The sequence below is a fragment of the Ranitomeya imitator genome, chromosome 4 (genome assembly GCF_032444005.1).
Source record: "Ranitomeya imitator isolate aRanImi1 chromosome 4, aRanImi1.pri, whole genome shotgun sequence".
Lineage (NCBI taxonomy): Eukaryota > Metazoa > Chordata > Amphibia > Anura > Dendrobatidae > Ranitomeya > Ranitomeya imitator.
Genome location: NC_091285.1, coordinates 30,204,390 through 30,227,199, shown reverse-complemented (window position 1 = coordinate 30,227,199; position 22,810 = coordinate 30,204,390). Strand labels below are relative to the sequence as shown.

The 22,810-nt window shown below is 46.5% G+C and overlaps 1 protein-coding gene across 2 annotated transcripts in view; it reads right to left on the bottom strand.

The window, feature by feature from the left end:
• Window positions 1–22,551, bottom strand: part of CRY1 (cryptochrome circadian regulator 1) — a 40,802-nt gene extending 18,251 nt beyond the window's left edge. For both annotated transcript variants that reach the window (XM_069763451.1, XM_069763452.1), the window contains exon 1: window positions 21,740–22,551. In XM_069763451.1, the coding sequence (XP_069619552.1) occupies window positions 21,740–21,897 (158 nt within the window). In that variant the 5' untranslated portion in view covers window positions 21,898–22,551. The remainder of the gene's footprint in view (window positions 1–21,739) is intronic.
• Window positions 22,552–22,810: the final 259 nt, after the last annotated feature.

Below are 22,810 nucleotides of genomic sequence, written 5' to 3'. Positions count from 1 at the left end.
GAAATGCTGCTCCCAGCAAAGTCCTTTTCAGATGTATGCCAAGCACAACATTCACCCCCTTCAAACCATACGGGGAGCTCTTAATTGCCAATTAAGACATATTATCGATTACTTAAGATTTTTTTCATTTTCCAAGTTTTGGGGGGAAAAAAAAAATTCAGAACTGCACCTGATTGTTCTGACTGTTCATATAAAATGTGAGCCCACGGGACCCTCTAGCGTGGATACAACGGGCCCTGTAGGAATCCCTCCCCACCCCTGTAATGGCGAGACGGTGACAACAATCTGAATAATTCATTAAGGAAGACAAGGTTGGAGGGTGCTGAAGGAATGATCCAAAATGAATGGTAGTTCCGACAGACGGTCTGACCTAAAAACCCTAGTCTGAGGGGATGAACATCTGCGGAGCACAATGTGCAGCAGCTGACTAGTGGCCTGTGCAGGCTGTCTGATATGTGGATTAGACCTGTCCGGGACATGGATGTTCTTTAGAGCAGTCACGTTGTCTTAGGAAAGCCCTAGTTACACACTTCAGAGCCGAGAATAATAATAATAAAAAAAAAAAAAAAAAAAAAAAAATTATATATATATATATATATATATATATATATATATATATATATATATATATATATATATATATATATATATATATATATATATATATATCCTTATTTCTAGCAGAGCATTATAGGTAACCAAACATTCAGCATCTGATGACATTGTGAACACTCTCCCATAAAGAGGCATACCATCTATTAAAGTAGTATGTATTCATTGGGAGGAGAGGGATCCTGAACAAAGGGAGGGGTTTCTACCAATATGATCCTCACTGATCCTGAGAACGGTGGGGGTTCGATCACTAGGATTGCCACCGATCCTAAAAACAATGCGAGTCCCACATCTGGGATTCTTTACGGAGCCTGACAATTTTTCGAGTAAAGAATCAATTTAGCCTCCTGTAGTCACTCTCATTAACTTACAGGGTTTCGCTCGTCCTGTCCTCAGGAGCCCACCGCTCCCCTCTCATCTAAGGTGTATAATCATCATTATAGCTTCCTTATGCCCAAACTATCACATTGGAGCCGGAGGAGTCACGTGCGGGACTATAGATAGCCTGTTCAGATTACCGGGAGGATTAGTCACATTTGGACACAGGTATAAGGCTAATACTAGGACAAGGGAAAAGTCCACAGGCGATTAATAGATGAGGATTGTGTCAGATATAGACATGGTGTACGGTGCTGGACCCGTAATTAATCCCCTTCTAATTCTGGAGAGGACAGAAGGATGGCCTGAGCACTCAACTGTGAACTACAAGAAAACGTGGTCAGGAGACCCCTTTTTGAATGAGTCCCAGAAGAAACCAGAAAATAAGATCATTAGGTTTGTAGCAACCTTTGACGGCGGTACTGGCCAAGTCTGAAGGCAGACCCAGATGTAGGAGAGGTAGTTGGTGAATAGCCTAGTGTTACATAAAGAGGGGCGGGGGGGGAATCTAAAAACATCTGGTTCATAGTCCTTTTATGCCCAAAATGAATGCCAACCATAAAAATTGGTTGGAAAAAGTGCAAGAGGGTTCACATCCATGTGGGACATGTGGAGATGCCTACCAAACATGAAAGACTTTATTAACCCTCATGGTGACAGATACTAAAGACAATACTGAATTAGAGACCACATAAATTGTAAAACCAAAAGGGGTTGTTTAGGTCATCATGCACCCCTGCAAAAATAAGGTAAAACTCTGCAGGAACTAAGGAGGAGATTATCGAAGCACGCAAGTTCTATCAACAAGGAGCTGGATACCCCTCCACCTACCCACAATCCTATTAATCTTCTGGACTTAAGAGTAGAGTTCAGGGAATTTTTCCAAAATTAGGGCCTAGAAGTGACTGAATATGTTCGGAATCGATCGTCAAAACAAATTCGGCACGAATAGGGTACCAATATGGCAAATTCAGATTCGGCAACCGATTCCGAACATATTCGCTCAACTCTACTCAAGAGTATGGGGAATTAGACACGTGATGGTGACCCAGAAAGGGCGACTTGGATAAAGTTTTGCTACAAGAAGAGGCAAAATGAATTTTTTTCGTTTGAACTCTAGGAGCCCTATATGCCTGAATGAAGAATCCACATTTACCGCTTTCCTCTACAGATATATTGTCTTATATAATCGTATATAATCGTATTTTTGGATAAGTTTGCCCGTTTGGAGGGGGAGAGTACAGTTTGTGAACAGGGCTGTGGAGTCGGAATCGTGGAGTCGGTGTCATGGAAATTGAGGAGCAGTCGGAGTCAGAGGTTTGGCTTAGGGCAGTGGTCCCCAACTCCAGGCCTCGAGGGCCGCCAACAGTGCAGGTTTTCAGGATTTCCTTAGTATTGCACAGGGGTTGGAATCATCACCTGTGCAGATGATCACATTACCACCGATGCAATACTAAGGAAATCCTGAAAACGTGCACTGTTGGCGGCCCTCGAGGCCTGGAGTTGGGGACCCCTGGCTTAGGGCGACGTTCCCTCCAATTAGCAGGACCTTCAGAGGGGTGAGACGATCTTTGCCATCGTTTTTCTTGGGTATGTCAATTTCTGGACATATATCCTACTCTTCCACATGCCCAACACCCGCATTTGCTTCTGTCTGGTGGGTGCTTTGGTCTGGATTGTCGACCTCAACGGGAAACATCACACAGTCGGAGTTGTGGAGTCAGAGCTTATTTGGTGGAGTCGGAGTCATGGAAATTGAGGAGTCGGAGGTTTGTCTTACTGACTCCACAGCCCTGTTTGTGGATATACCGTCCTAACAGGATGGATATTAGTAATAAAGGAAGTTAATTTTGGACTTGTATCCTCCAAGATGATCTAAATTTGAATACAGGAAGATAAGGGCCACTTTTTTTTTTGCAGGATAGTCTGACCATATAAAGTGACCTTAAACAACTAAAGTATAAAATAATACACTATATTATGTTTCTCCAATAATTCCGCCTATATTATGTTCCTTGCGCTATATATGTAGCCAAGTATGGGGACCAATTATCATGGTGACCTAAATAACTCCTTGTCCTTGTGGTGGTGGATTCCTTAGGTATTATATAAGGTAGTACGCATATGGAATTTGGAACTTATACCCCTAAGGTAGTGAAAACTAGAAGATGGAGCGAGATGGGTAAAAGGAAGAGTGACCATTTGGGCTGTCATAGACTACCCTTCCTAATGAGGATGGGGTAGTAACCTCCCCAGTGTGAGTGAAACCAATCATATGACAGGTCAGTCCACGGTATATCAGACTGATAACATCTATTGGCTATAAGAAACATGTATAGTTATTGAGAATTGAATGCAAACTATAGGATTGGATGACTAGTGGAAATGATCTAACAAACAAAAAGGTATTAAAGGTTGTGGCTATGACCAGCCAGCTCATAGCACCATTCCCCTGAGGACGCCACAAGGCGAAACATGTCGGGGAGGCGAATGGCTAAATATTATTAGCATATACTGGTGTTGTGCACAGAATATGGTGATCCTATAGAGCTTAGTTGCAGTAGTTTGTGCTATAAGAAGGGTAAATAATAAGAGGAGTGAATGTTTAACCTATTAACCCATGAGAACTGATACGTTGGGGCTACTAGATATCTACCTGCTGATACGGATTTAGCCAGGATTGAGAAATAAATGGTGTGTTAGGGTATCCCAATGGTGTGAATCCTCTAGGGATTATAACAGTAATAGGAGGTGGTTTACCTGCCGTAAACGGAGGTTTGTGGGAGAAGTCAAACAAGCTTATACACATAACATAAAACCGAGGCACTAATTGCCCCTGCAATTAGTTAGCACTAGCACTTTATAGGAGCAATTGGAAGTCATCCCTAGTTTCCTCACCAGAATGTGTGCGTCTCTTCGTAAGTTAAAATTAAAATACTTTAGGGTCCTTAATAGGGTTAGGCCATTTGTGTGTTTTTGTACAATAACTTTATGCAGATCCAAGGCAGTTTTGGTTAAGTAGCGGGAGGATTAGACACAGGTATAAGGCTAATTCTAGGACAAGGGAAAACTCCACAGGCGATTAAGAATAGATGAGGATTGTGTCAGGAATAGACATGATGTACGGTGCTGGACTTGTGATTAATCCCCTTCTAATTCTGGAAGGAACAGAAGGACGACCTGAGCTGTCAACTACAAGAAAACGTGGCTGCCAAGTGCCAACCCTCGAGGTGGTTATATCACCCCGTACGGCCATGTTCACACTGGACAGCATTTCACAATGGTGTAAGACCCCAAAATATACAATGCCAGGAATCAGACTCTACATAGCCCAATGTGAATGGAGCGAAGGTTGAACTTTTGCTCCTATGCTTTAGTCACAATCTATGGGACTGCTGTAAAGAATGCGGTCCTCTTTTCGGCAGTCCCAGACAAAGGATTGGGTGATAGACGTGCACATGCTCGACCGCTTCAGACAGGACCTCACAGAGCCCCCAATCTTGGTGTCGCAGCAGTCCTAGGTCATCTCCTATCCCATCCATAGGAGAAAACGTAAACTTGAAGTTGAAAATTTGGTGCAATTTTCAACTTTTTGCACAAAATTCTCGTCATTTTCACCTTTTGGGCCGGCTCAGTCGTCATTCTTCTTAAAAGTGGGTGCAGATTGGCAAAAGGTGGTGTGTTCAACCAGAGTCAATAAACACTTCCCATAAATTGACACTACAAAACTGGTGTAAAATAGTTTGTGTAGATGTTCTTTTCAGGCATGGGGGCAGTTTAAAGATGCGTAAAATCTATTAAGAGGCGCGAGATTCTAGTTCCAAGGAAGATGCAGGACCGTTAGAATTTTGCTTCAGTCTGAACAATAGGAGTCACTTTGTCGTTCTCAGCGCCCCTTTTGCCCATAGGTATCAGGTATTGCAGTTTAGCCCTGAGGACTTAGTCTATATGCGCATCTCTTGGCAGGAAAAACGCAGCAGCAAAAACACAAACACAGTCACCAGCCTATGTAGGAACGGTAACAGAACCCAAGTACATAGCCTGTAACCAGACAGCAACTGTTCATTTTAAAGGAAAAAAAAAAAAACATTGTGTGGGCTCCAGTGTAATTTTAATAACCAGCAGAGGGAAAGCCGACGGCTGATGTTAATATTCTGGGAAGGAGCCAATAGCCATAACGGTTCCCAGGCTATTAATGGCAGCTCACAACCGTTGGCTTAGCCTTTACTGGCTAGTTTGCAGGGGGATCCCAGAAAAAAAAAAAAAAAAAGTGACATGGGGTCCCCCTATAAAATCTAACCAGCAAAGACTAGGCAGACGGCTACGGGCTGATATTCATGGCCTAGGAAGGGGCCATAACTACTGGCCCCTCCTCAAACTAAAAACATCAGCTCTCAGCTGCCCCAGAAAAGGTGCATCTATAAGCTGCGCCAAATCTGGCACTTAGCCTCGCTCTTCAAACTTGCCCTGCAGCGTTGCCACGCGGGGGTTCATATTTGTGGGGTTGATGTCACCTTTGTATTGTCAGGTGACATCAAGCCCACAGGTTAGTAATGGAGACATGTCTATAAGACACCTATCCAATAGTAACCAAATCGTTATATAGCATAAAAACACACACCCAGAATAAAGTCCTTTATTTGAAATAATGACAGACTCCTTTAATAAATCTTAATTAAACCATACTCAACCAACACCTAATCCACCAAAGCAAACATCTCCTGGAACAAAAATAAAATAAACCACAATATTCCTCACCTGTCCGCAGAGAAGTTAATCCATAATGTCCCACGACGATCCTTATCACTTTAAGAGCAGTCACTGATGGTCTTACCGGCGGTAGAATTACCGCACATGAGAACTACTGCGCCGGTGTTTCCATCGCTGTCACACAGATGACAGTGTGGGAAACACCATAAGAAGCTGGTAAAATGCAAAACGAAAACTCAGCAAATCTGCAAACATTTTTATACCTGCGTATTGACATGCTGCAAAAAAAAAAAAAAAAAAGACGTACTGCAAATACGGAAGTAAATTTACCGATCATGTGCACAACACTTCAGGATTGTCATTGAATTAGCTTAGATAAGGATTCCATAGCATTTTTAGCCCATTTCCGCAAAAAAACGCATCAAAAACGCACTGTGTGCACACAGCCTTAAGTGAGCTGCAAAACCAGATACGGCCTAAGGACAAGAGTGGCGCCATTATTCTTTTCCCAATCTGAAATGCTCATGCACCGGGTTACATGAAGGTGCCAGTTCAGTCTGCAGCTTACATCTCCCGCCCACGCACTATCCAGAAAAACTTGTCCTTTGCTTTGGATGACAAGATTACAGAATTTATAATTTGTATAATAAGCCGGTAATTATACCGCTAAGGTGAAGATTTAGATTTGCAAAAGTACAAAAAAAAACCAAAACATTGTGAAGTACCCCATGTGCCAGCAGACGGTTACGTGTCCTTGGCAGTCATACAATTTTCAGATGGTAGAGAATAATCTGCTGACAGAGGCATGCCCTCATTATGCCAGGAGGCTGGTACTGGACGGCTCTGCACGTCATCAGGAGTTACGGGCAAAACAACTTCCACTGCAGCACCGGCCACTGCTCCTCCAGGCTTCTGTGCCACTTTCCATTATGAAACAGTAAGCAAGAACCAGGACAAGGGGCAGCCAGTGCATGGAATATGTGAGAGAGAACGAGGGAGGTAGAGAGGTAGAGGGGAGAGAGCGAAGTAGGTAGAGAGGTAGAGCGAGGAAGGTAGAGAGGAAGAAGAGAGAGAGCTAGGTAGGTAGAAGGGAGAGAGCGAGGTGGGTAGAGAGGTAGAGGAGAGAGCGAAGTAGGTAGAGGACAGAGCTAGGTAGGTAGAGAGGTAGAGAGCGAGGTAGGTAGAGAGGTAGAGCACAGAGCGAGGTAGGTAGAGAGGTAGAGGGGAGAAAGCGAGGTAGAAGAGCGAGAGCGAGGTAGGTGGAGAGGTAGAGGAGAGAGCGCTAGAGGAGCGAGGTGGGTAGAGGTAGAGGAGAGAGAGCTAGAGAGGTAGAGTGAGAGAGCGAGGTAGGTAGAGAGGTAGTGCAGAGAGCAAGGTAGGTACAGAGGTAGAGGAGAGAGCGTGAAGTAGATAAAGAGGTAGAGGAGAGAGCGTGAAGTAGATAAAGAGGTAGAGGAGAGAGCGAGGTAGGCAGAGAGGTAGAGGAGAGAGCGAGGTAAGTACAGAGGTAGAGGAGAGAGCGCGAGGTAGGTAGAGAGGTAGTGGAGAGAGCGAGGTAGGTACAGTGGTAGCGTAGAGAGCAAGGTAGGTACAGAGGTAGAGGAGAGAGTGTGAGGTAGGTAGAGAGGTGGAGGAGAGCGCGAGGTAGGTAGAGAGGTAGAGGAGAGAGAGCGCGAGGTAGGTAGAGAGGTAGGAGAGCAAGGTATAGAGGTAGAGGGAGCGAGTTGTTTGCCACGTAATCTGAGAGCAGGATGCTGTAGGGGCGGAGACCCCAATTCCAACGATGTGTCACTTACTGGGCTGCTTGGTGAAGTTTTGATAGAATCTGTTTTCTGCTCTACACGTAGCAGTGGTCAGAATATCACCCCGTCCACACCACTGATTGGTAGCTTCCTGTGTACACTGTCAGCAAGCTGCCAATCAGTAGCGGAGGCGGGGTTACAGATTATGTGGCCTGCTGTGCACGTGACACCTAGTCCTGCAGCGATAATGTCCTGCAGCGATTATGTCCTGCTGATAAAACACTGATTGTATTGAAACTACAGCAAGCGACACATTGCTGGAATCAAGGTCTATGCCCCTACATCATCGTGCTGCTCTCAGATTCAATACCAAAAACCTGCTGACCGAATCCCTTTAAATGTGGAGTTTGCGTAAATCAATTGGCAGTACCCAGCGACAGGAGCAATACGCCTCTTACCTGCCAGCATTTGCTCCTCTTTTTACCAGACGACCTAGTGTGACGTCGCACCTGGCTGCATAATCAAAGAAGAAACATGGATGAAAAAAAATCAATGCTTAAGGCTACGTTCACACTAGCGTTGCGCCGCCCTGCGTCGGCGACGCAACGCGCGACGCACCAAAAACGCGCGCGTTTTGCGACGCGTGCGTCGTTTTTTGATCAAAATCGGACGCACAGAAAATGCAACTTGTTGCATTTTCTTGCGTCCGACGCTAGCGTCGGAAACGACGCAAGTGTCGAAAAACGCCACCCTAAAAACGCACGCGTCCCCTATGTTAAACATAGGGGCGCGTCGCCAGCGCAACAGCGACGCACATTGGCGGAACGCCAATGTGAACGTAGCCTAACAAACCCCACCGTAATGCACCTTGCCCCACTTTTCGACAAGAAAAGCCCAGGCACTCACTATAGATCCAGATCATTTTCAAGGACAGGGCTATTTTCAGCCACTTTATAGCACAAAAATAACTTTACCAAGCCCAGATTTAGAGGGGGGAAAAAAAAATCTCCAGGAACCATTTGTTGCTTTTCATTGTGCAGTTTTCCTCTTTTTAACTATGTCGACGTGTTAAAACAATTTTCCAGAAAGTAGGTCATCGCTCATAGCAACCAGCAGGGGGCGTCGGTGGCTCCCGTGACCTACTTCGCGGCTTACATGAGAACGGCGCGGCGTTACATCCTTCATTATTAGCACTTCTTCGTTTGCACAAGACAAAAAGGGATCGGACACGGAGACAAAATGTTCCCGATGATTTGACTGCCCGGTATCGGAAGGAAAGGTGTTCAAATAAGGTTTTCCTGCACGATGGGCTCGTATGGTCATCTGGGCCGCATGCACTGGTTAAGTGGGCCAGGGGCGAGGTTTGCGTAACGGTATAATGGCTAAAGAGGTCAGAGGATTTAACAGCTGGACACCAGGGAGGAGGGAGAGAAGAACCCTACGCCGCTTAAAGGCTTAAGGTACCGTCACACTTAGCGACGCTGCAGCGATACCGACAACGATCTGGATCGCTGCAGCGTCGCTGTTTGGTCGCTGGAGAGCTGTCACACAGACAGCTCTCCAGCGACCAACGATGCCGGTAACCAGGGTAAACATCGGGTAACTAAGCGCAGGGCCGCGCTTAGTAACCCGATGTTTACCCTGGTTACCTTCCTAAAAGTAAAAAAAAAAAACAAACACTACATACTTACCTACAGCCGTCTGTCCTCCAGCGCTGTGCTCTGCACTCCTCCTGTACTGGCTGTGAGCACAGCGGCCGGAAAGCAGAGCGGTGACGTCACCGCTCTGCTTTCCGGCTGACCGACGCTCACAGCCAGTACAGGAGGAGTGCAGAGCACAGCGCTGGAGGACAGACGGCTGTAGGTAAGTATGTAGCGTTTGTTTTTTTTACTTTTAGGATGGTAACCAGGGTAAACATCGGGTTACTAAGCGCAGCCCTGCGCTTAGTTACCCGATGTTTACCCTGGTTACCAGTGAAGACATCGCTGAATCGGTGTCACACACGCCGATTCAGCGATGTCTGCGGGGAGTCCAGCGACCAAATAAAGTTCTGGACTTTCTTCCCCGACCAGCGACAGCACAGCAGGGGCCTGATCGCTGCTGCCTGTCACACTGGACGATATCGCTAGCGAGGACGCTGCAACGTCATGGATCGCTAGCGATATCGTCTAGTGTGACGGTACCTTTAGACCGGGAGAGCTGCAGAGAAAAATGAGAAAACAAAAAGGGAAATGTAGATTTTTTGCAACTACACTTTGCAGACGCAGTAAAGGGGTATCACCAGGTGCAGGAAAACAATCGTGGGGGGGGGGGGGGGGGGAAACTGTTCACTACTTGACCAATCCCTTCTGAACCCTTGTCCCCACTCCACCCCCAGGAAAATATTATCACTTATACTCCCCTCCTACGCTATTCCAGAGGTGTTGGCACTGACTCTCCCAGGAATTGCGTGACATTATGTCATGGGATCCATGCGGCCAAACTAGGGATGGCTTCTGTCTCCCCTCCTTAGGGCAAATCAAGACATATGGAGGAAGTGAAGACGGCAGCAGCTCTCGCTTCCTGCAGATATCATTTATCTCCATAGTAAAGGAGAGTAAAAGCCAGAGCCAACTGGCCGCAGGGATCGTGTAACAATGTCATGCGATGACTGGGAAAGCCAAAGCCAACACTGCTGGAAGGGTGCCGGCACCAGAGGGGAGAAGATTTATTTCAAAAGGGGTTTTCCGAGTAGTGGACAATCCCTTTAATATGTGTCAGCATAAACAACCGGTATAACCGCAGTCTCTAAAGGATGGTTAAGAAAAAGCCATTCAAAAATTTGGGGGGAAGATTCAAATAGTCACGTGTCCAGGACCTGGGCTACAAGTGTCACATTCCTTGTGTCAAGCCACTTATGACCAATAGACAACACCAGAAGCGTCTTACCTGGGCCAAGGAGGAAAAGAACCGGACTGTTATCAGTGGTCCAAGGTGTTTTCAGATGAAAGTAAATGTTACATTTCATTTGGAAATCAAGGTCCCAGAGTCTGGAGGAAGAGTGGAGGCCACAATCCAAGCTGCTGGAGGTCTAGTGTGAAGTTTCCACAATCAGTGATGGTTTCGGGAGCCATGTCATCTGCTGGTGTAGGTCCACTGGGTTTTATCAAGACCAAAGTCAGCGCAGCCGTCTACCACGACATGTTAGAGCACTTCATGCTTCCCTCTGCCGATAAGCTTTTTGGAGATGGAAATGTCATTCTCCAGCAGGACCTGGCCCCTGTCCATACTGACAAAAGTACCAATACCTGGTTTACAAACAGGATCACTGGGCTTGATTGGCAGCAAACTCGCCTGACCTTAACCCCATAGAGAATCTATGGGGTATTGTCAAGAGGAAGATGAGAACCAGACCCAACAATGCAGACGAGCTGAAGGCTGCTATCAAAGCAACCTGGGCTTCCATAACCCCTCAGCAGTGCCACAGTCTGATCGCCTCCATGCCACACCGCATTGATGCAGTAATTGATGCACAAGGAGCCTTGACCAAGTATTGAGTGCCCTGCCAATGTGTGAAAGTAAACACCCGACCATCTCAGTGCCCTGTCAATGTGTGAAAGAAAACAATGCCTGACCAACCCAATGCCCTATCAAAACAATGTTCCACCAATTCATCTTTTCCCTGCTGTTTTACATTTTCAATTGTGTATTTTTTCATGAACTCCTATAACTTTAGTTTACAGCTGAATCAAACTTACAGTATTTGTTCAAATTATGTAGTGGAAAAATCTTTTTTCACATCTGAAAAAAAAAAAAAAAAATAATAGCAACTATTTTGATCAAATTGACCCTTTTTTCAAAATCGTTTCCCATACGTCCTGCATTGGTGGCTTAACACCTTGTATTGTTCATGCTTGCAAGGTGGAAGCAAAGCTGAACTTTGGTATCCTGAAAAATGCAGCCTCTCCTCACGCACCCTAGAGGCCGACTGACACCAGCGGTGGTGCTTCAGGATACCGCACCAGCCGAGGCAGGGGAAGCCTCTCTTCTGGCACAGGTATGCCTTCCACAGGTACTGTAGGTCCCCCATCAAGGACAGGAAACCAATTGATGTGGGAGAGAGGTACCGCCCTTGTTATCTGTAGGTTTCCTGTCCTTGAAGGGCGGTTCCCCCCCTCTCCGTGGTGACGTCATGAAGGGGAGGAGGAAAAAAAAAAGCAGCAAAAACAGTTTTTGTCTGCAGTTTTTTTTTTTTTTTTTACTGTCTAAAGATCAGGTTTTGGCTTCAGAAAAAAAAAAAAAAAAAGCGAAAAAAAAAAAAGCAAACAGAGAACATAGCCTTAGAGCACATTTATTTAGAGGGCTTGTCCACTTTGCAAAACCTCCACTTATTAGAAGGTTCATGGGAAATTTAAATACGGTAGATCCCAAAGAAGTAAATGTTCAAATCGGTAGGTTCCCGGTTTGACGTGAAATAGTCAAGCTGCACTCGGGCCAAGAGATGAGGTTCGTGAAAAAGGGACTCCCTGAAATATTATGACCACGCTGAGAGGGTCCGCACAGTTACAAGTCACTGGATGCAAGGTCTCTACTTTATAGGGGTCTCTGAGAAAATTGCAACCAAGGCTATAGCCTGGGTAACAGTTTGGGTTGCGAGTCGATGTAAAATGATTTATCTGCCGAATTCAGAGTCACAAGGCAGTGGTGGTGGAAGGACATGGCGCTTACTGGATTTGCATGAAGATCCTACAGAGAGCGAGCGGCCACCAATGTTATAGCAACACTCATTACACTTCAGAAGATGATGAATATTCAGGGCACAGACAAGTGTTTATCCATTTCCTCCGCATACGGGGGAGGGAGAAGTAATCACGGCAAACTGACTCATAGGCAGATCTACCGAACATCCTGATCGTTGGCACAGCTTGCAATTGCCTGGCACAAGAATCACCTAAACCTCAGAAGTCACAGTAACGTCCCAGGCACTGGGGGTCAGGAAGCACAGGGGTCCCCCCATCAGTGCATAGCCAACACTGGGAGCATCAATGGGACCAGGAGGGCGCTCCGCTGCCAGCAGTCATGAGTTGTGGGCACTGGTGAGCAGGTTGTGCAGGTTCTGGGACTCTGACATGTACAGTACCATCATCATCATCTGCATCGAGACTACACCCGCAATAGCCTTTCAGGACGTTTTAGAAGAATGATTCATGGGACAAACATCTTACTTTACCACTTAGGTTCCCCTCTATAATGCATTCTGCAAGGAAACCCACCACAACCATCTCCAGCTCAGCCATACTAACCAATTAGCCAGAAGACGCCCGGAGGATAGAAGGGTCTTGATGGCCATTAGGCTCCTCGTTTCCCCCCATAGCTGCTCTTTTCCGGCAAACCTGACAGGACCCCTTCTTACCGGCGGCAGAGTCTACGGAGCCCACAGTGTGATATCACCAACTTGGCTTCCGTAGTGTTCAAGAAGATTCAGTCGTCTCAAATTTGCTCTTTTCCGGTCAGATTACGGCCTTGTCAGATTCTAAACAATTCTGGATTATTAGAAGGTCCAGATCATCAAATACTAGATTTAAAAGGAATCAAAATTGGCAATGTGCACGATTAGGAGACCTCAGTTCTCAGATGATGGGAGAAGACGCATGGGCTCTGCTGTGGCCGGTAATTACATTGGGAACATGTCCGTCCAAGCAACCTTAGAAATGGGCATTGTGGTAAGAGGAGTTTTATGCTTTGATGGAGCGGTGCAACTCCGTAACTGAGCAGTTCCCGCAGCCGGGAACATCTGATCGGTGGAGGTGCCGAGGGTCACACCCCCACTGACTAGACAATGATGAACTATCCTAAGGATAGACTATTAATGTGAAAATCCCAGACAACCCCTTTAATATCTTAAGGGCATCTACATTTTTAAATCTGCAGCAAATCATAAAAGTGCTTATTACCAGCACTATGCAACAATATCCATCTATGAAGATGGAATAACACTTTAAAGCATAAGTAAACTTTCAGGTCACTTGAGAATAGGAACAAAATCATTACTGGCCATTCTAGCCAGCAGAGGGAAAACTGGTAAAGAAGAATATATCTTTAATTCTCAGCTGACTGAGCTAGTGGGTAGAGACTAGCTGCCACTATGTCTCCCATAAACACCATTCAGGATTCCCGCTCTCCTGCCTCTATCTAGCACATATTCAGAAGCAGCACGGAGGACATAATACAGCAGTACTGAGCAGTGCAGGTGTAAATCCAGCTCCGGGGATACGGAGACAGATCTCGCCACAGCCGGTGTTTGAGAATGGAGACGCTTCTCGCCGTAGTTTCCTTTTAGGCAAATTCTTCTGTCAAAGTGAGAAAAATGGGTCAAAGCTTGAAATAGGAGCAGAGTCATTAAACATAAAATTTTAAATTTTTTGGCATTTACAGAACCACAAAATAACTATTTAATTTTTGAATTCAATATTTGCAGATCCCAAAATATGCACAGTTTGCCTTCTGTAGCCTTTTTGTTCTGAACTGAATTTCTGGCTGCAGAATGAGCCAGCTGAGAATCCTTCAGGGAATTATGGTGGCTCGGTGGTTAGCACTATAGCCCTGCAGCGCTGGGGAGGGGGTCCAGTGTTCAAATCCCATCAAAGAGTTTCATGTTCTCCCCACACTCTGAAGATAACCTGATTGGGAATTTAGTTGGTTTCCAAAGGGACTAAAACGCGTCAGGGCGGCCCGCTATGACAATCTGACGGGAGTTTTCTAAATCTTATCTTTTTTTCTGAGCACCTTAGACACAACCCCTTTAACAAAGTACACATATTACAAAACATCCCAAAAAACTATTGCTTTAAAAAGGATCAAATTCACACCAGTTTATTTCTGCAGGTTAGCAAATGTTTAAATTCAGCAAAATGTAAAAATTCATGGAAGGGTCGAGCACAAAACATCATTAATAAAAACAATTAATAACCTGAAGGCTCTTGTTATGGCCGTATAATATGAATAAATGTTTCCTTTTGTTCTGATCGCCACGGTGTAGACCAGGAATAAATGCATGAAATGTGCTGTTCTTGGCGCGGCAGCCGTCGGAGAACCAAAACAGCTGTTTGGGGTCTGAATATGAAGTGACATCCAACTCCACAACAAGGACAGGATGATTTCTTTCCAAGGATATTCCGAAACCACCGACCTGTAACAGTCCGGCTCCTGCAGAAGTGCAAACCGATCCGAGCGGTCTTGTGTATAAGGGATAGCGGTCGGCCATACTATCATCTCGCAGATCACTAATGTGTTATTATTCTTATTATTTTTATACATTTTTTATAGCGCCATTTATTCCATGGCTTGGCAAATATAGACAAATAAAATAAGCATGTGCAAAATACAAGGCACTAACAGGTACAGAAGGAGGGAGGACCTTACATGATTTGATAATGTGTGTAAACTGTTAAGCGCTGTGGAATATGTTAGCGCTATATAAAAAATAAAGATTATTATAGGCATCTTCAAAGCAAATCATTACCAAAACACAGTTCTCCATGTAACAAGATACTTTCGATGGGACGGCCTCTGCCCAAAAACAAGCGCCTATTGACGACGTACTCCGTTGACACAGTCTGTCGATACAGATTGATCGTTTATATAATCATTTTGTTCTTAAAACCACATACTTGTTGTCGGCAGCATATTCCATTTTCCAGGGGTAATGAACTGCCGATTTGTTGGTCGCCAGCATTACATTTTCTGGTCAGCCACAGACTGAGTTACTGGCATGCTTCCGTTAACACGTTAAATTGTATTCTCCAAGGATATCAACGTCCCATCTTTAGAGCATCCGATTGGGGGTTCTTGTGCCATTAAAAAGGCTTGTTCGGGAATAGAAAAAAAAACAAATATGCTTTGGAAAACAAAGTTACCCCCAATATTGGGTTGTGTGGAGCTTTTTCTGTGCTCCATTGACTTTGATGGGGCTATGCTGCAATAGTAAGCAACTTATGATCAAGGATAGTTACTAAACAAAGCATCCATGTTTATCTCATCATGGACAACCCTTGATCCTGAAGCATGGCAACATTTTCCCTCCCTTAAAAGTCTCAGCAATCAGAGCCGACCCAATGACTTTGAGCTTATATTATCTTGGCAACAATATACCTTTCATTTTGGACAAAGCCATCCAGAGAAGCCCATTCGGCCACCTTTGGGTAGCGGACGGCCCCTTGATGACCGAGTTCTGACCATCTTAAGACTCCTTCGCGCAGCATCGGTAACACCAGGTGTGAATTAGTGTTAGGAGGATGGTGGCTAAAAAACATCTCTGCAGCTCATCAGGGTCAACTAAAAACTGTCCTGGCCATCAGGATCCCCATTCCTTACCACTGCATCGATCCGACTGAGGAAGGGCAAGTCGCCAGAAATCCTCTACAACGCCGAAAATATTAATTGGAAAACGGCAAATCTCTCCTTATTCAGAAGTAGAGTTCCCAAACTTGCACCCCATTATCCAGCGGGGTCTCCTGGGGCAGGAAGTCACCCGTGCTGAGGCACCACATGACAAGCTGAAGACTGTGTGCTTCACAGCTGAAAGCGCAAGTTGCCGGGGAACAAGATGACTCACCGAACGATAACACATTATGCCCATTTACGTCAATGGACAAGCCCGTGGACTAGATGGATGCTCTTCATGCACCCTAAACTATGAAAGCTCAAAAAAGGTGCCTTGCCTGCATCTTGGCACCTTACAAGGTTATAAAGGCTGATAACAGAGTACAATAGACGGCACCTGCCCCCCTATTACAGGGAATGGCTGTGCTTTTCCGGCATGCTCTCCTCTGTTGGTTCTTTTTCCCCCACGTCCCCTCTATAGCACATGATGACTTCCATTTTCCCAGATCTGGCCACAATATGTCGGTGGATATGAGCAAATACATGGAGGAAATCTGCGAAGCTGCCGATCACAGGCTCAAACCCCAACATCTCCGCACTGCAGTCACAGACGTCACCAGCACCCGGCAGTGAGAAAACTGTGCCTTTAACCCCACTGTCACTGATCTGCAGCTGTATCGCAGCACTAATAATTCTGCAGGAGCTGCGCTTGTTACGTCGGAGTCTCCAGCTCCTTTGTTAAAACTTTCCATAGACCAAGGAAGAGACTGGTCGCCAATCCCAGTGCAGATCGGAGCAATGACCAGAGTCGGCTCACACTGTCCAGAACAGGATTCGCTCCCCAGTGCACCCGGCCAAAAATCTGTCCCTGCCGCTCTGCGAGCATTTGCTGTGCTGACCTGGGTACTCGTGATCACTATTATAGAGGGCTCTGCCGTCACTGCATTTCCCAGCCTGGCACGGCTCCATTAGCGCTCACCCAAAACTTCACGTGCCCCAGAGCCTCCCCTATACCACCATGGACCAGCAATCTGCCCATAGACACCAAGGGACAGATCACTCGCAATGAGTATTAATCTTCTGGAAATAAAGCATAATTGCTGTAAAGAAGAGCTCTGCATGCTGTCAGTGAATGTACAAAATGAACAAACGTAACGGAGCTCCACAACTCAAGACAAAACCTGTAACAGGGACCTGCTGCATTACATGCACCATCAGGGACCCCCTCATTACCAGGTACCCCCTGCACCTAGCATGTGCCATCAGTAACCCCTCATTACCAGGAACCCGCTGCACCTCGCATGTGCCATCAGGGACCCCCTCATTACCAGGTACCCCCTGCACCTAGCATGTGCCATCAGTAACCCCTCATTACCAGGAACCCGCTGAACCTCGCATGTGCCATCAGGGACCCCCTCATTACCAGGGACCCACTGCACCTAACATGCGCCATCAGTAACCCATCATTACCAGGAAACCGCTGCACCTCGCATGTGCCATCAGGGACCCCCTCATTATCAGGGACCCACTGCACCTAGCATGTGCCATCAGTAACCCCTCATTACCAGGGACCCACTGCACCTAACATGTGCCATCAGTAACCCCTCATTTCCAGGGACCCGCTGCACCTCGCATGCACCATAAGTAACCCCCTCATTACCAGGGACCCACTGCACCTAACATGCGCCATCAGGGGCCCCTCATTACCAGGGACCCCCTGCACCTAACATGCGCCATCAGTAACCCATCATTACTAGGAACCCGCTGCACCTCGCATGTGCCATCAGGGACCCACATTTCCAGGGACCCACATTTCCAGGGACCCACTGCACCTAACATGTGCCATCAGTAACCCCTCATTTCCAGGGACCCGCTGCACCTCGCATGCACCATAAGTAACCCCCTCATTACCAGGGACCCACTGCACCTAACATGTGCCATCAGGGACCCTCATTACCAGGGACCCCCTGCACCTAACATGCGCCATCAGTAACCCATCATTACTAGGAACCCGCTGCACCTAGCATGCACCATCAGGGACCCACTGCACCTAGCATGTGCCATCAGGGACCCCATTACCAAGGACCCGCTGCACCTTACATACACCATCAGGGACTCCCCCCTCATTATCAGGGACCCGCTGAACCTCGCAAGCACCATAAGTAACCCCCTCATTACCAGGGACCTGCATGCGTCATCAGGGACCCCCTCATTACCAGGGACCTATTGCACCTCGCATGCGTCATCAGGACCTCCTTATTAAACAGGCACCTGCTGCACCTAGCATGCGCCAGAGACACCCTTATTAACAGGAACCTGTTGCAGCTAAGAAGCGCCATCTGGGCCCCCTCAACCTCCGGTATGGACTTCTGCCTATGCACTCTCTATAGGAATCTCATAGCTGAGGGAATTGTAGCAAGACCAGGCACTTTACACCCTCGTGTTGGGCAGAACTGCTCAGTTACGCAGCAGCACAGCAGATCTGTTTACTGTATTGTGGTGATGGTCGGGCACATCACATCAGCCACCTGTTCAAGTTAATAGGAGGTCGATGTGCAGTACCCAGCGCGGCCACAATCCCATCAATGGAGCTGTGCAGCCCTATAAATGACCAGGAACAGATAGGGTAAATGGTGGGGGTGCTGGGTGTCGCACCTCCACCAATCAACCCAGGAATAACATATCTAGTGTTAAAGTCCCAGACAACCTCTTCCAAAAAAAAAAAAAGGGTTGGACCGTAACCATGTCACCAATCAGAGCAGACTAGATGATAAACCTATGAGCATTGGGGAGCTCAAAAGAATGACTATTCATCATATTAATGTATCAAAAATGGGGGGTGGGGGGTAATTATACTGTTTATTGTCCAGACTACGGTCCACCTCTGTAGCCTACCAGAGGTGGCCCGTCTCCCAGGAAAAATCTGCAGCACTTACAAAGTCTTTGCTATAGAGCTTGTAAGAACTGCTACAAAGCGGTCTGATACACTGAATCTGGCCAGCTTCGCGGCTGCAGATGACAGCATGGGAGAGCGCAGCGTTTGGACGCAGGACCCACAATTCTGGCATTGGTGGGACCCGCTGCAATCAAATTTTCATTGTTTAATCTAAGGTGAAAAATGTCGTTTTCCTTTAAAAGTCAGCGGTTTTTTTTAAATTTTTTTTACAAATTCAACTAGTTATGTGGATATATAGGTGCTTGCCCCCCACCCTTCCCACCATAAAAAGATGTCTTTTTTTGTAGTGATCTGATGTGCCAGTCATGATAAATTTAGTGTAGCCATCAAATGAAAATCATTGCACATAGAAAATGCCGTCCGAGTGCATAGACCCGCCCCTGCTGCACTTCCAAGCTCATTTACATATGGCTTCTACGCTAAATTTCTCACGATTGACACATCAGATCTCTACAAAAAAAAAGGGGGTGGCAAGCATCTATACAGTCATACCCACTACTTCTATATATATGTAAAAACGTGCTGACAATTTCCCTTTAAATTAACTTTGAACTGACAGCTCCGCAACGCAACTACAACCCTCAGCATCAGACTACTGCCTCACAGCCCCGGAGCAAACCAGCTCTGCCAAACCGCACTGTCTACGCCAGCTATTTTTATCGAACAGCCCATTCGTAAACCTCGTTAGCCGCAGATTCAATCCACCGCAATGGAATCAGATCAGAGAGGACGGACATGTCCCTGCGATAATGTCATTTACTCCTGCACATCACAGGGGGCTGAGGATACGGGGGGCATCCATGACCGGGGGGACTATATGCACTAGTCCCATTCATTCCATACAGCACTGGTGTCTGACCTGAGGCTCTGCGGATGAATCCAGCCTGTTGTCAGACATGATGGGAGTGATAGTAGTTGAACGGCAGAGCCACAGCTCACGTATCCGAATAATGGATCCAACAGTTTTCCCCATTTTGGACGGATGCAAACTTTGGTCATAGTTTTTGTTCCGTCTATGGGCATGCGTAGCGACTTCCACCTTCTTTCTGAAAATCTGATTTTCTCCCCCCCTCCCCCGGGACCCCATGACTTGTATTGGAGATTTTGATCAAAATCATGCCTCCGCAATTTTCTGGGTGAGTGGCCCACAGCTCGCAGGATATGAGGGCATGCTTGAAGTTGTAGTTCCACAACACCTGATTGACTCCAGCATGTCTGGGGGGGGGGGGTCTTAGTTTATCAGCTGTCAGTCCGACTTGCCAATTTTTTTTCAAAAAAAAGTACGACTGAGCGACCAGCGAGTGCAGAAGAAAAAGTTCTGCCCACCGTCCTCGATACGCCCTTTTACATAACCCTGGCCTGGCTCTCCGCATGTCACAGTGGGAGTAGTTCCAGGCCGATGCGCTATACTGATGTGAATCCGGGCTGGAAAGGGTTAATACACAGGTACTGGATGCCAAGAAACAACACACACACACCTAGATACTCCCAGACCAAGGGAACATGATGAACTGCCAGCGTGGGGCTTGGTTGACCTACATCGGTATCGGAGCCGCTCTAAACGTTTATTCTGAAGCCATCTGGTGGCAAATATGTAAACCCCCCCCCATCTCCTCATTATATAAAGACACGGCCATCGTTATGCAAACGTATTAAACACTAAACAAAAAAAGTTAGATATGAAACACACTTGTATATATTATGTATAAAAGCGTAAACGATGCAACAAAAAAAAAGTCTAAAACATCAAATATTCATATATATCCTAAACAACTGTAAGGAATTCTATAAAGAGAGTACAAAATATAAGCAATCATGGAAAAAAAAAAAAAGTCTAATTTAAAGGGAAAAAATGAAATACAATAAAGGAAATGAAGTATTTTTGATTACAAAACACATGGTAAATGTTATGAACAGATACTTATTACTGTTCTGCGGGGACTCGGATAATCAACACTTATTAATAACGGTCGTCTATAGAGGAACGTGGACCCTTACGAATAAGACGGTAAGAAGCACCTACCCTGAAGAGGGGGACCCCCATTTGTTCTGGCTTTCTAGAACTCTGAGGTGCATTAAAGCCCATGGATTTAATAGCTAATGCGTTCTTTGAACACGTCCAGGGTTTACAGGGGTACCATATAGATCTACGGTGGTCCTAGACCCAAGACCTCTAGTGATGGCACCTAAGTGACAAGTCCTATAAAGATCTAGGGTGGTCCTAGACCTCTAGCGATGGCACCTCTCAAATGACAAGTCCTACAGAGATCTAGGGTGGTGCTAGACCTCTAGCATTGGTGCCTCTAAAAATGACAAGTCCTACAAAGATCTAGGGTGGTCCTAGACCTCTAGCATTGGTGCCTCTAAAAATGACAAGTCCTACAAAGATCTAGGGTGGTCCTAGACCCAAGACCTCTAGCGATGGCACCTCTCTAAATGTCAAGTCCTACAGAGATCTAGGGTGGTCCCAGACCTCTAGCTATGGTGCCTCTCCAAATGACAAGTTATACAAAGATCTAGGGTGGTCCTAGACCCAAGACCTCTAGCGATGGCACCTCTCTAAATGACAAGTCCTACAGAGATCTAGAGCGGTCCTAGCCCCAAGACCTCTAGCTATGGTGCCTCTCCAAATGACAAGTCCTACAAAGATCTAGGGTGGTCCTAGACCCAAGGCCTCTAGCTATGGTGCCTCTAAAAATTACAAGTTCTATAAAGATCTAGGGTGGTCCTAGCCCCATGATCTCAAGCGATGGCACCTCTCTAAGTGACAAGTCCTACAGAGATCTAGGGTGGTCCTAGGCCTAAGACCTCTAGCTATGGTGCCTCTAAAAATGACAAGTTCTATAAAGATCTAGGGTGGTCCTAGACCCATAATCTCTAGCGATGGCACCTCTCTAAGCGACAAGTCCTATAAGAATGGAAAATTCCTTTAAGCTCTTTGGGCTAGCGATATAGGACATCTCCCCAGGATCCGCCTTACCTCCACCTGTTGATTCCCACATTGGACGATCCGGCAAACCAGGGGTCCAGGATGTAGACGCAGCGGACGGTGTCGGCCCCCTGGATACACTCCTTCAGGGCTGGGTTGTCGTGGAGACGGAGCCCCTTCCTGAACCAGTGCACTGCATTCACCCCCATTGGGCTTCTCTTCCTTTTTTAGGGGGGGGATTAGTTATGACTTTTGCACCCCTTGTCCAGTACAGGCTGCTTCTTCACGTTGATGATGGAGTTATGTCCAGCTCAGGGTCATGGTGTGTAGTAGAAGTGATGCTGGAAGGTGGTGGGGGAGGGGGATATATTTTGGGGGGCTGCTTAGCCTCTGCGACCCTCCTCTGTAGTCAGAACACACAATGGGGGACCTGCCTGTATATTAGAATGCAGCAGTGGTCTCCCTAACATTGTGTGCTCAGAGGGAAAAGCAACTCCAAAACAGATAACGCAAAGTACCCACCCAAAATGTAAACCGCGACCACCTCCTCGGACTGTCCCCAGCCAAGTGCGCACTGTTCTCTCAGCACACCGCACTGCACGTCACCTAAGCCCCTCCCGCTTCTCCTGATTGGCCGGACGCTAATCACGTGCCCCACAGCGCTCACGTTTCTCTAGTGTGTTCGCCACACAACGCCTACACTGTAACAGCGAATCCCTCCGCCGGTCACCCGCGGCTTGTTATTATCACTGTTATCGTTATTTACCGGGAACCGAGGCTTATTCGCAGCACCACCGGCAACAAAAGACTCCGTTTTGTCTCAGTTTATGTTCGGCTGTCATGGCCTGTGACGTCAGAGAGGCAGGAGCTCATTGAGATTGGATTGGTCGAGCTGGAAAGTTCCCGGATGAGCACGTTGCCTTGAGAAGGACTTTTTTTTTTTTTTTTATACCGCATGCGCAGTAGTGAAAGTGCGTTATTTCTAGTATTGAATTGTGTGCGCTTGGTCAGAGCAACCTGAGTGCACGCTAAGGGGGTGACCTCCTGTAGATACTGGGGGCGGCAGAGCTCCTGGAGGCATCTATTCACACTAATCCTCTGTTAGACCCCCAGTATAATCCC